Source organism: Plecotus auritus (genome assembly GCF_963455305.1).
Source record: "Plecotus auritus genome assembly, chromosome: 7".
In the NCBI taxonomy this organism is placed as follows: Eukaryota; Metazoa; Chordata; class Mammalia; order Chiroptera; family Vespertilionidae; genus Plecotus; species Plecotus auritus.
Window position 1 is genome coordinate 136,152,940 of NC_137774.1, and position 12,715 is coordinate 136,165,654.

Here is a 12,715-nt window from a genome sequence, read left to right on the forward strand (position 1 = left end):
TTCTCACTCACATCGATGTTTCTCTCTCTCCCTCTCCCTTCCTCTCTCACTAGAATCAATGAAAAACATCCTCAGGTGTTTTAAACTAAGTAATTCCTGAAACTTGGGTGGAAGAAAAGTGACCAATTGCTTTTCAAGAGGGTCAAATAAATGTATACTCCTGCCAGCAGAATAAAAGGGTATAAAGTAGTACCCATCTGGGACTTTATTCTTTAACACTTCTGAAGAGGAATTGGTTCTATGTTGTGCTGATGTGGAGAGATCGCCAAGATCTATGGCAATTTAAACAAAAACAGGGTGCAGGGCAATATACGTATATGGCTACCATTAATGTGGTGTCGGTGTGGATATGTGCGTGTGTTTAATCACATTTTCCGTGTAAGATTACATAAACTATTAATAATGTTAATTCTGAGGAGGTGAAATTTCAAAGTTGAGGTGGAATAAGACATTTTTCATCATATACCTTTTGGTACTATTCAAACGTTTTTGTTATTTTCATTACAATTTAAATAGAAAAGGAAAGCAAAACCATCGAAAGACAAGGCCCCAGCAGTGGTCAGGAGCTCAAGCCCGTGAGCTGTCACCTTTGCACTGCCATTAGCTAGTCATGTGATCCTGGATGAGTTCCTTAGCTTTTCTAAATTCCAGTTTTCTCAGCTAAAAAATGAAGATCCATGTCAAAGGCTCTTAGCACCGAAGTATTTTGTATTTACAGGAAGGCACCATCCTGCTTTCTCCAGGCTCCAGACTGACAAAAAAAATTTTTTTTTGGTCAACCCCTACTATGGGTTGACAAAAACCAGGCACTCACTAATAGGTAGGGTGAAAATAAAGCAAAATAAGAGTGTCTCTGTATTTGAGAAGTAACACATATCTGCTCCTTTTGCCCCATTTTCAATGATTCCTTCCCCAAATAAATAGGGAGAGCCCTGGCCCGTGTGGCTCAGTTGGTTAGAACATCATCCTGTACACCAAAAAGGTGGCAGGTTCAATTCCCAGTCAGGGTGCATGCCTGGGCTTCGGGTTCAAGCCCCAGTCAGGGCACATAAGGGAAACAACCAATCAATGTTTCTCTCTTACATTAATGTTTCTCTCTCTCTCTCTCTCTCTCTCTCTCTCTCTCTCTCTCTCTCTCTCTCCTCCCTTTCCTTCTCCCTCCTTCCCTTCCACTCTCTAAAAAATTTTTAAATGAAAATTTTTTAAATAACTAGGGAGAATGGCATTGCTTTTGAGGAGACATTAATTAGGGGATATCGGAGATAAATCAATAATGCTTACCCAAACAAAACAAATTATAAATATTCTACAAAAGCCCAGTGAGTGGATCAACACAGGACCAGATTACTCAAGGAGCATCCTGAGTCCCTCCCACTGCGTCAGTGGAACACATACTGCATTTGGAATGTTGATATCACTTCCTGCTGCCACCAGCTCTCTGCTGCATTCTTCATGACCTCCTGCAACAGCTAGGAAGAATGGTGTTTCTCCATTCTAACAAAAGGAAAAATGTAAAAATTAATTACCTCTTGTCATGGGATGAAATTACTTGAGAAACAGTGTGCTTTACTCTCACTAATGGATAGCATTTGTGCATTACTCTTACTAACGGATAGCATGTATTAAGCATCTATGTGCCAGCATATTTTGCCAAGACTATGCTTTGGCACAGTTAAGTTCCACAACAACCCCATGAGATCAGAGTTAATATTATCTTCATTTTACAGATAAAGAAACGGAGCCTCAGTTGAAAAGTGGCAAAACTACGATGCAAGTCCAGCTGTTTGGCTCCCAAACCTGCATTCTTTACTCTGTTATGCTGCCTCCTTTCAGACTTTTCCCCTCCATCACTCAGACCTTAACCTTTGTTAATTTATCCAGAAAACATTTATTAGACACCTACTATCTGTCAGACACTACTAGGCACTGGGATTGGAAGGACAAATATGACTGACACAGACCCTACCCATCAGATGGTTACAGCTTAAGAAAAATAATCACGAAAACAAGGAATGATGAGGCAGTGATAGAAAAAATAGAAGCACACTTGTACCAAGTGCAGTTTTAACCATTAAAAATGATTTTAAATGTTGTATGTCATTTTTGTTAAGTAATATGCTATCTCAGTAATAATTACATTTCTTGAAACTTTTTTTTTAATATATTTTATTGATTTTTTACAGAGAGGAAGGAAGAGGGATAGAGAGCTAGAAACATCGATGAGAGAGAAACATCGATCAGCTTCCTCCTGCACACCTCCTACTGGGGATGTGCCCGCAACCAAGTTACATGCCCTTGACCGGAATCGAACCCAGGACCTTTCAGTCCACAGGCTGACGCTCTATCCACTGAGCCAAACCGGTTTTGGCTTGAAACTTTTGACAAACCTAACAGGACAAAGTGAGTTTAATTTAGGCCAAAACAGGAAGAGAAAAGAAACTGGTCTCAAATAACAGCTGCGTGGATATTTTCCCCTCCTCGTGCAGATTCTTTCCTAAAACCATTTCCCCTGTTGGATGTTAAGAAAAAAATCCTTAAAAACTGCATTCGGACACATTCAGAGGTTTTACTTGTAGCTACTTAGATATGAACAATCATGGTAACCGGGATGCGAGAGCATGGAAACAATGTTCCCATTCCAACAAGATGGAAAACTGTATGCCAGGCTGCCTCACCTGAGTGCCTGGGACAGCCATCTGTTACAACGGACTTTCTCTTCATAACCTACCTTCTCATTTTCCCAGGAAAAGAGATGCCAAAAGGCAAACCCCAGTGGAAAAACATTTGCACAAAATGCGAAGGAAAGAATTCACATCTTTAACGTATTAAGAGCCTAATAAACGTTCATATCTTTGATCCAACAATCCTACCTCTAAGAATACACCCAAAGGAAATAGTGAGGAGTTCAAACTCAGGGTTATGTACAAAGAGGTTCATGATAGCCTATAATAAAGGAAACCTGAAATAAACTAACTAAATAATAAACTAAATGGATTTGGGGCATCCACTACAATGTACACATGCATGGGAATTCGGAGAAGACTGGCAGGAAAACACACGAGAGGTATACATGTGTGTGACAGACACACGTGTAAGATCTGGGGCTGGGAAAGCAGGAACTTTACACCAATTTCTAAAAAATAACTTTGCTTTCTAGCCTGCTTGAATAATGAGGGAGATAAACTTAAGCTGTCTGACCTTGTAGGCCAGAGACTAGATATGCCCATAATTTCAATGCCATGCCAGGTGCATTTTTTAATTGGATAGAACTGTGTTGTTTTCAAGGCCAGCAGCGAGATAACCACTAAGTGCACATAGGGCTGGCTCTTTAATAAAAAGGGAAGTTCTGCTTGTAGCCTTGCTTAGAATTTGAATTCATTTTCTCTAAGCCAACTGGTGAAGCCCACCGGTGAATAAAGTGTGACTCCCCCGGCCTGTGCTTTCGGACCGCGGGACCTCACCCGAGAGCTTTCAATAAACGCGATTTTTCGCTTTTACCCTGCTTGTCTTGGTCAACTTATTGGCTTCGGTCAGATTAAGTCTTACATCTCTGACTAAACCTTACAACACGCACAAACTTTGTTTTCTGACTTGAGTTTGCTACCAAACGTGGTCAGAGGCAATTGCTCTAGACTAGAACATATTCACACGGGCCTCTCCGGCTGCTCTGGCCACAGCTTCTCCCAAGGGACAGAGGCAGCCGGAGACGGTGTGGATGTCAGGGGCCTTCTCCAAAAGGCCAGCAATATCACCAGACACTTCACTTTGTGCACATGAAGCCTACCATAACCGGTAATTGCAGTTTGTTGGATGTTACGAGTTCTCCCCAATGTGCCCTGACTCAAAAATAGCTAAAAGGTGGATAAAACCCAAGTGCACACATTCCAGTGGTAAAACATTAAAACAGAGCAGGGCAGGCACGACTCAGACTGTTAAGTTAAATCCTGTGTCTACGGACTCCATCTCTACATTGATTTCTGAAGGCCGATCACACCTACAACTCATCCCAGGTGATTCGTGCTCTTTTTGAGTTTCTAAAACATCTGTCCTAACTTTCATTCAAAAGGACCAAATTCCTGGGACCGCCTTTAGTTAAGTTAAAACCATGAATCCTGGTCGTCATGCCAGATGGTCAGAAAAGAGTGCGCATACACACACACACACACAAACGGAGTCTCTCCTTTTGGCCAGGGTCCTTGGCTAAAAGCCTGGCTTACATTCTCCGAGAAGCTGGAAGGGAAAATACTGAGGGCGAAAGCAGTACCTACACACGGATACCAGTGATAGCCAGGATCCCGCTCACTGCACCAGACAGCACCTACAGTAACAGCAGATAACAGTGCACTGGCTGCACGCTGGCCACGTGGGTGGCACAGCCTTTGCATTTCGAGCTCACTGTGGCCTTCTGAGGCTACTTTACGGATGAGGACACTGGGGCCGAAAGGGACGAAGGGAGGCGCCCACCATCAGCAAGCTGGAAGAGTGATGGAGCCAGGACCAGCAGCCACAGCCCTGCTTTGCCCTCGGTGTGCCCTGGTCCAGGCGGAGGGGCTCCCCTGGTGGAAAGGGAGTACTGTCCCCTCGCAGGCACGGCACATGCTCACTTTCACAGCCTTCAGCTTCCATCACGTTACCCACAGTTGCTATTGTGATGACCACCCCCCACCAATTCTCAGTCACATGCTCTTTCACATGCTAGCCCCTCTGGGATCAGGACCTATCACCTCACAACCCCAGGTGGCCAGGCAGCAGACATGATAGAGCTGTCATTGCTCGTATGCACAGATATCTATTGTTCCATTTAGCACAACGTATTGTTTTGGTATGCCCTCTTGCCCTATCAGCTTCTAGAATAAGAATATGTACTCTGCGTAGCATAGAGCACATGGCAAATATTTTTTGGATGAATGGGTGAATAAATGAATGGATTAACAAATGAATTGCTGTAGGTTGCTTTAAAGAGGAGGAATCTTGCCCTGACTGGTTTGGCTCAGTGGATAGAGCGTCGGCTTGCGGACTGAAAGGTCCCAGGTTCGATTCTGGTCAAGGGCATGTACCTTGGTTGCGGGCACATCCCCAGTAGGGAGTGTGCAGGAGGCAGCTGATCGATGTTTCTCTCTCATCGATGTTTCTAACTCTCTATCCCTCTCCCTTCCTCTCTGTAAAAAATCAATAAAATATATTTTAAAAAAATAAATAAATAAAGAGGAGGAATCTTTTAGCATCACATTTAGACCCTGTGGCACTAACATCTTTGTTTTCCTCCCATCCCTTTCTTTTTAAAAAAAAAAAATATATTTCTTTATTGATTTCAGAGAGGAAGGAAGAGGTAGAGAGACAGAAACATCAATGATGAGAGAGAATCATCCGTTGGCTGCCTCCTGCACGCCCCCACTGGGGACCGAACCCGCAACCCCAGGCATGTGCCCTTGGCCAGAATCGAACCCGGGACCCTTCAGTCCTCAGGCCGATGCTCTATCCACTGAGCCAAACCAGCCAGGGCCCATTCCTTTCTTGAAAGTCATTCCTGCCACCCTTCCACTTGTGAGCCCCACGTCCACTGTAATGAGCACCTCCACATACCTCATTGGTCCCATTTATTTCTTCCCATGGGTTAGCAGCGCCCATACCACAGAGCCGTGGCCATGCTGCGCTGCGAGGTGCAGGGCAGCATTCCGCTCCTGCAACACAGACACTCTCAGGACAGAGTCCCCGCGCCTCTTCACTGGTCAGGTGGCAATGGGCCTTCTGGGAGATTTCATTTGGGTAAAGCTGTGGTCCAGAGTGTGGACCACATTATCCACAGTTTCAAGTGAAATTTATATCATCTTAAAGTTTGAAATGAAAGTACATACTGCATGAACCAGTAGGAAAAAAATTCTCCATACTGTTTGTTCAACCTTTGCTGCTAATTTGCTAGCAACAAGTGGGACAATAACAGTAATCCACATAACCTTTGTGAAGGTAAACTGGTCAAACTTTTAGCAATGTATACCAAAATATTTAAAAATGTGCAGAACTCTGACACATAATTACACATCTAGGAGTTTGTCCTAAGAAAATAATCAAAGATGTGTACATAGATATAGATGTCTACCTGGCGAATCAGGTGGGACTGAGTCTCCCGCAGGCCTCAGGGGAAAAAGAGAGAGGAGTGGAGTAGAGAGTGAGGGGGAAATGCAGGCAGTCTATTGACTTCACAACCATTTATGGAGCAAAAATGGACAATCTGAGCAATCCAGTGCAAAAGTGGGTTAATTTCATCTGGATATTCCACGATTTTCTCGGACGGCAGTAACAACTAAAAAACTCTACTGCTGACCAAAATGCCATCAGCAAAATAAACACTGTCAGTCCCCTCCCTCTGTTCTTTAAAGAAATAAAAGTCCTCTCCCCCCCTCCACCCCAAAGAAAGAAAGAGAGAAAGAGAGAGAGGGGGGAGAGGGAGAGAGGGAGGGGGGAGAGGGAGGGAGGGAGGGAGGGAGGGAGGGAGGGAAAGGCAGAAGGAAAGAAAGAGTTCAACTCATGGTGTCCTTTTCTGAAGTATGCAGATTAAGGAAGGTAAGTTTTCCTATCATTTCGACATGGCCCCTCTCAGCTGCCAAAAGAAATGGTTTTCTTCCTTTCTGAAAATCAACCATAAACCTCCACTGTGTGTGACACATTTATTGAACAAGCAAGACAACTGACAAGGCAGGCCGCATTTTGAGGGTGACCGGAAACCAAGACGGGCTTGTGGTCACGGCATCCCGGGCCTCCTTGGGGAGAGTGATAACAACCAGACCCAGTTCTGAGCGATGGCCCAGAACTTTGGAAATTTCACATCAGCACAGAATCATTTGATGGGGGCAGAGAAGTACTGCTCAGAAATGGTCTCCCCCCAGCACCTGGGCAAGTGCCACCTAACAGCCAGACAAGATTCCCTTCCAAAGGTAGCAATTTTAGTAACTTTCCACCTTTACTGAACAGTTCTTTCACGCAAGTATTTAGCAGGAAGCTATTACGTGCCAGACTATCTCGGGCACCTGCACATCACACAGTAAGCCTTGCCTTCCTGACAAAAATGTTTTTTTGTTTTTTTTTGTTTTGTTTTGTTTTTTTAAATGTGTCCTCTAGCTTGATTCTGAGTTCTGCTTCTTTTTTTTTTATTTTATTTTATTGATTTTTTACAGAGAGGAAGGAAGAGGGATAGAGAGTTAGAAACATCGATGAGAGAGAAACATCGATCAGCTGCCTCTTGCACACCTCCTATTGGGGATGTGCCCGCAACCAAGTTACGTGCCCTTGACCGGAATTGAACCTGGGACCCTTCAGTCCGCAGGCTGACGCTCTATCCACTGAGCCAAACCGGTTTTGGCCTGACAAAAATGTTTGAAGCAGAAATTTTCCGGGCTCAATATTAACCTGGCTCATTCAAACATGATAGTTTATCCACTGCTCCTTTTTAGACCTTGCTTGCTTGCTCATATGTTTATCTCCAACATTCACTAAGAATCAACAGGAAAACTCTTAAGAACAGCCTATATGAAATGGAATCAAGAAAGTAGGCATTATTCAGCCCTGGCCAGTGTTGCTCAGTTGGTTGAGTATCATCCCATGTACCAAAAGGTTGCTGGTCCAATTCCCGGTCAGGGCACACACCCAGTTTATGGGTTCGATCCATGGTCGGGGTACATACGAGAGGCAACTGGTGGGTATTACTCTCTCACATCAATGTTTCTCTCTCTCTCTCCCTCTCCCTTCCTCTTTCTCTAAAGCCAATAAAAACATATATAAAAATAAATAAGTAAATAAGTAAAATACTTAAGAATGTCCATAAGAATATAAACTGGCTGCTAGCAGCCATCTTTCCCACCTTGTGGAGAGTATACCTATCAATAATGCCATCAGAGAGAAAGCCAAGAGATGGATCCAGCCATGACTGAAGCTAGCCAGATACTATACCCTCAAATTTAGGAGTTAATAAATTACCTTATTTCTTAATCTAGATTAAGCTGCTCCCCCCCACCCACCCACACACACACCACTCATAACAGAAAGAATTCTAACTACTACATATTTAGTAGATTGGGGACAGACACTACTAAGAGTATCTAAGGGCTCTGTGCAACTTTAAAATGGCCTTATTCTTTTACCTTTGCCACAGTCTTGCATTTCTGCATATTGAAACAAAGTGATAGAGGGTCACCCACAAAGAATAGCCTGGCAGGAAATGGGAGTTTATCACAAATGGAACATCTTTCCTCGCCGATAAAACAGTTGTTCCTTTAAACTTTGAATGCCCTCTAAAAATGTGACCATCAACAACAAGTGAAAGCCAATTTATACAAAGTAATCTATATCTTACGGACATTGACAATGTCACAAAGTATATGTACATTAAGTTAAAGATCTAATTGGCTTTATTCAACATTTCATGAACCGGGCAGCAGCATCCCATCTAGTAAACAGAAAACACCAAAAATAGCCTAAAGAAACAGTAAAATGAGACATAAACCTTTTCCACCATCCTAGTACTGAAGGCAAAATAACAACAGAAATTTTTAAATACATGTTGTTAAATATAGTTTCTGATCATGTCATTTCATTTTTAGCCACCTGACCCTTTTTAACTGGATAGGCCTCTATCCACTGCCTCTCATAGGACTGCCCCTCACTTAGGAGGCAGGGAGGTTTTTCCACCAGGAGAAAAGTAGAGCCTGTGTCAGAGCCCCAGACTTCAGGGCCCAGACAAATCACAATGCCTTCCCAGCTCAGGTTACTGACTCCTTTTCCTGTTAACAAAAATAAGGAGGGCCCAGAATGCCTGCTCCTTTTTTCCTATATTAACTTAATGTATATTTAACCTAATACGTTTTAATTTAGTGCATTTAAATTTTTTGCATGTAAGTCTTAAGAGTTGCAATTGTTGATTAGAAATTATTTTTCTTTTTTATTTTATTTTATGGTTAACAGTATTACAGATGTCTCCCATTTTCTCCCTTTTCGCCCCCTTCCACCCAACCCCCAACCTACCCCAGGTCTTCCCCATGCCATCGTCTGTGTCCATGGGTTATGCATATACGCATATATGTTCTTTGATTAATCTCTTTCTAGTTTTCATTTTTAAGTTTACTGCCAGGGTAATTATATTTGACAAGTTACCAAATTCAGCAAAAATGTTAATAAGCAGTCATTAATGGGCACCCAAAGTCTAACCTGACCACCCATTCCCATAGGGATCCCAGACAAATCCATTTTACTAATAAGACCTCTGCACAGTAGAGCTTTCCTTGCTAGCTTTTGGAGTTCCCTCCATGCTAAAGACAAGGATGTTACTAAGCCTGGGCAGATAAGCAGGCTCTTAACCGCTTTCTATTGATAAGACAACTAGGCCACAGGGCCAGTCGTGAAGGTAGAGCAGTCTTTTCTATCGAATGTGTCCATGAGCTCCACAATACTTTTAAGCAAACACTGACAGAAAATCTAAGATAAATTCATAGACCCTGAGCTCCCACTACCTTTGCCAGCATCCTTCACCCCACCCACAGATCTTAGAAAAAGAGCAGACTTTGTCTTTTTAACTGATCAATCCGAGTTTCTTACAGTACTAAAAGTGGACTCAGAGGTTCTTCTCTCCCTAGATGACCCAGTGGGCTCATTATTTGTTCATTCCTCATATATCTCTAGAGCCACCTTTCTTTTACGATCTCTCAGCTGGACATGTAGCTTGCACAATTCGTTGCCAGGGCTCCTCAGCCTTTTACCCAACAGAGAGTCAGGGTGGAGGAAGGAGGGTGGAACAGGACAAACCCAGACCAGCTGAAGAGATGAAACACATTCTATGTAATAAAAGGGTAATATGCAAATCGACCAAACAGAGGAATGACAGGTTGCTATGACATGCACTGACCACCAGGGGGCAGATGCTCAATGCAGGAGCTGCCCCCTGGTGGTCAGTGCGCTCCCACAGGGGGAGCTCTGCTCAGCCACAAGCCTGGCTGATAGCTGGCGAGTGCAGCGGCCCGTACCGCGGCAGCACTAAGTATGTTCGACTGTGGCTTAGGCCTGCTCCCCACGGGCGTAAGCCATCAGTCAGACATCCCCCGAGGGCTCCCGGACTGTGAAAGTAGAGTGTACCAGGCCTCTAGTTTGATAGAAAAGACTGCTCAACCTTCACAAAGGTTGCTGACCAGCAGAAGCTCTTGAAATAGGGGAGGGTCCCCACAAATGTGCTTCGGTCTTTGAGCCCTTTCAGCCCGCCTGGTCCCCCTCACACACTGCTGTCTTCCATGAAAGCACCCAGAGTCCACGGAAATGGAAGACAGTTGTGTGTCTTGTATATGACAGGCCCTCAACAAATACCTGCTGAATTTAACTGAATAGAATTCATTCAGAGGCTGCACCCCTACTCAGCATCAATCAAACCAGAATGATCCGACTTTTCCCTGACACTAGATGCTATCTGACTGTAATTATCAGTTTGAGGAAATCAGATAGTGGACTTCATCCTATAATAATTGTTATAATAGCTACCATTTAGTGAACACTTACCATGTGCCAAGTGCTTTTTGCTAAGTGCTTTAGTCATTAACTCATTTAAGCATTCCAACAGTGGCTGCTCCAATATTTGCTACATAAGAATGTCTTAGGGGTAATGTCTGATTGGAAAGGGGTGATGGAATGGCTCACCATGAAGCTCATCGGCATAGCCATTTTTACATAAAAATTGACAAAATACCAATTATCTACATTAAGAAATGGGGGTGTTGCTGAAAAAAATTATATGGCGGTCAACCCCCCTCCAATCATTCCTTTGGTGCTACGATAAAGTAGGTTTTATTATTCCCAGTAGAGGCCCAGTGCATGAAATTCATGCACGGGGGGAGGGGGGGTGCACGAAATTCATGCATGGAGGGGGGTGTCCCTCAGCCCAGCCTGCACCCTCTCCAATCTGAGACCCCTTGAGGGATGTCCGACTGCCCGTTTAGACCCGATCCTACCAGGATCGGGCCTAAATGGGCAGTCGGACATCCCTCTCACAATCCAGGACTGCTGGCTCCCAACTGCTTGCCTGCCTGCCTTCCTGATTGCCCCTAACCGCTTCTGCCTGCCAGCCTGATCACCCCCTAACCACTCCCCTGCCAGCCTGATTGTCCCTAACTGCCCTCCCCTGCAGGCCTGGTCCCCCACTATTGCCCTCCCCTGCAAGCCTGGTCCCCCCCAAATGCTCTCCCCTGCAGGCCTGGTCCCTCCCAATTGCCCTTCCCTGCAGGCCTGGTTGCCCCAACTTCCCTTCCCTGCAGGCCCGGTTGCCCCCAACTTCCCTCCTCTGATGGCCTGGTCACCCCTAACTGCCCTCCCCTACAGGCTTGATCAACCCCAACTGCCCTCCCTTGCAGGCCTGGTCCCTCCCAACTGCCCTCCCCTACTGGCCTGATCTCCCACAACTGCTCTCCCCTGATGGCCTGATCCCTCCCAACTGCTCTCCCCTGCTAGCCATCTTGTGGCGGCTATCTTGTGTCCACATGGGGGCAGCCATCTTTGACCACATGGGGGCAGCCATCTTGTGTGTTGGAGTGACGGTCAATCTGCATATTACTCTTTTATTAGATAGGATAGAGGCCTGGTGCACGGGTGGGGGCCAGCTGGTTTGCCCTGAAGGGTGTCCTGGATCAGGGTGGGGGTTCCCTTGGGGCGTGCGGCGGCCTGGGCGAGGGGCCTGTGGTGGTTTTCAGGCCAGCCACGCCCCCCGGCGACCCAAGAGGAGGCCCTGGTATCTGGGATTTATTTATCTTCTATAATTGAAACTTTGTAGCCTTGAGTGAAGGCCAGGGCCGGCCAGGGTGTATGGAAAGCTTGGCTTCCTCCATCGCCGGGGAAACCCAAGCCTCCTGCTCTCTCCAGCTCCCTGGCTGCTGCCATTTTTGTTGGGATTTACTTATCTTCTATAATTGAAACTTTGTAGCCTTGAGTGGAGGTCAAGGCAGGCCAGGAAGCTTGGCTTCCTCCATCGCCGGGGGCAACGCAAGCCTCCTGCTCTCTCCAGCTCCGTGACTGCCGCCATTTTGTAGGGATTTATTTATCTTCTATAATTAAAACTTTGTAGCCTTGAGTAGAGTCCAGGGCCGGCCAGGGTGTGTGGAAAGCTTGGCTTCCTCCATTGCTGAGGAAACCCAAGCTTCCTGCTCGCTCCGTGGCTGCAGCCATCTTGGTTGGGTTAATTTTCATACTCTCTCCTGATTGGCTGGTCGGTGTGGCTTGTGGGTGTAGTGGAGGTATGATCAATTTGCATATTACTCTCTTATTAGATAGGATTATGCAGATGAATAGGATAATGCACTCATTCAGCAATGATTTGTTTAACATCCATGTGTGCCAGGCTCTATACACAGGGGTGGGCAAACTTTTTGACTCCAGGGCCACAATGGGTTCTTAAACTGGACCGGAGGGCTGGAACAAAAGCATGGATGGAGTGTTTGTGTGAACTAATATAAATTCAAAGTAAAGGAGCGGAGGGGAGAGCAAGAGAACCCTCCACTCTTTCGGCTCCGCGGGCTGGATAGAACAGCCGAACGGGCCGGATCTGGCCCACGGGCCGTAGTTTGCCCACGGCTGCTCTAGCCTCTCACTGAAATAATGAATGTAAGTAGCTTTCCTCTGTACCCAGCACACTAATAACTACTCAAAAGTGGTAGCTGTTATTATATCTCCTTATGAAAAGAAAAGAAACACA

At 45.2% G+C, this 12,715-nt stretch overlaps 1 protein-coding gene across 1 annotated transcript in view; it reads right to left on the bottom strand.

Moving 5' to 3' along the window:
- Nucleotides 1–12,715, bottom strand: part of ANKDD1B (ankyrin repeat and death domain containing 1B) — a gene marked incomplete at both ends in the record, with an annotated part of 49,916 nt that overhangs the window by 18,208 nt on the left and 18,993 nt on the right. The window contains 4 exon segments of the mRNA XM_080677476.1: nucleotides 1,396–1,494; nucleotides 5,584–5,612; nucleotides 5,615–5,681; nucleotides 6,528–6,626. Of these exon segments, the coding sequence (XP_080533602.1) occupies nucleotides 1,396–1,494; nucleotides 5,584–5,612; nucleotides 5,615–5,681; nucleotides 6,528–6,626 (294 nt within the window).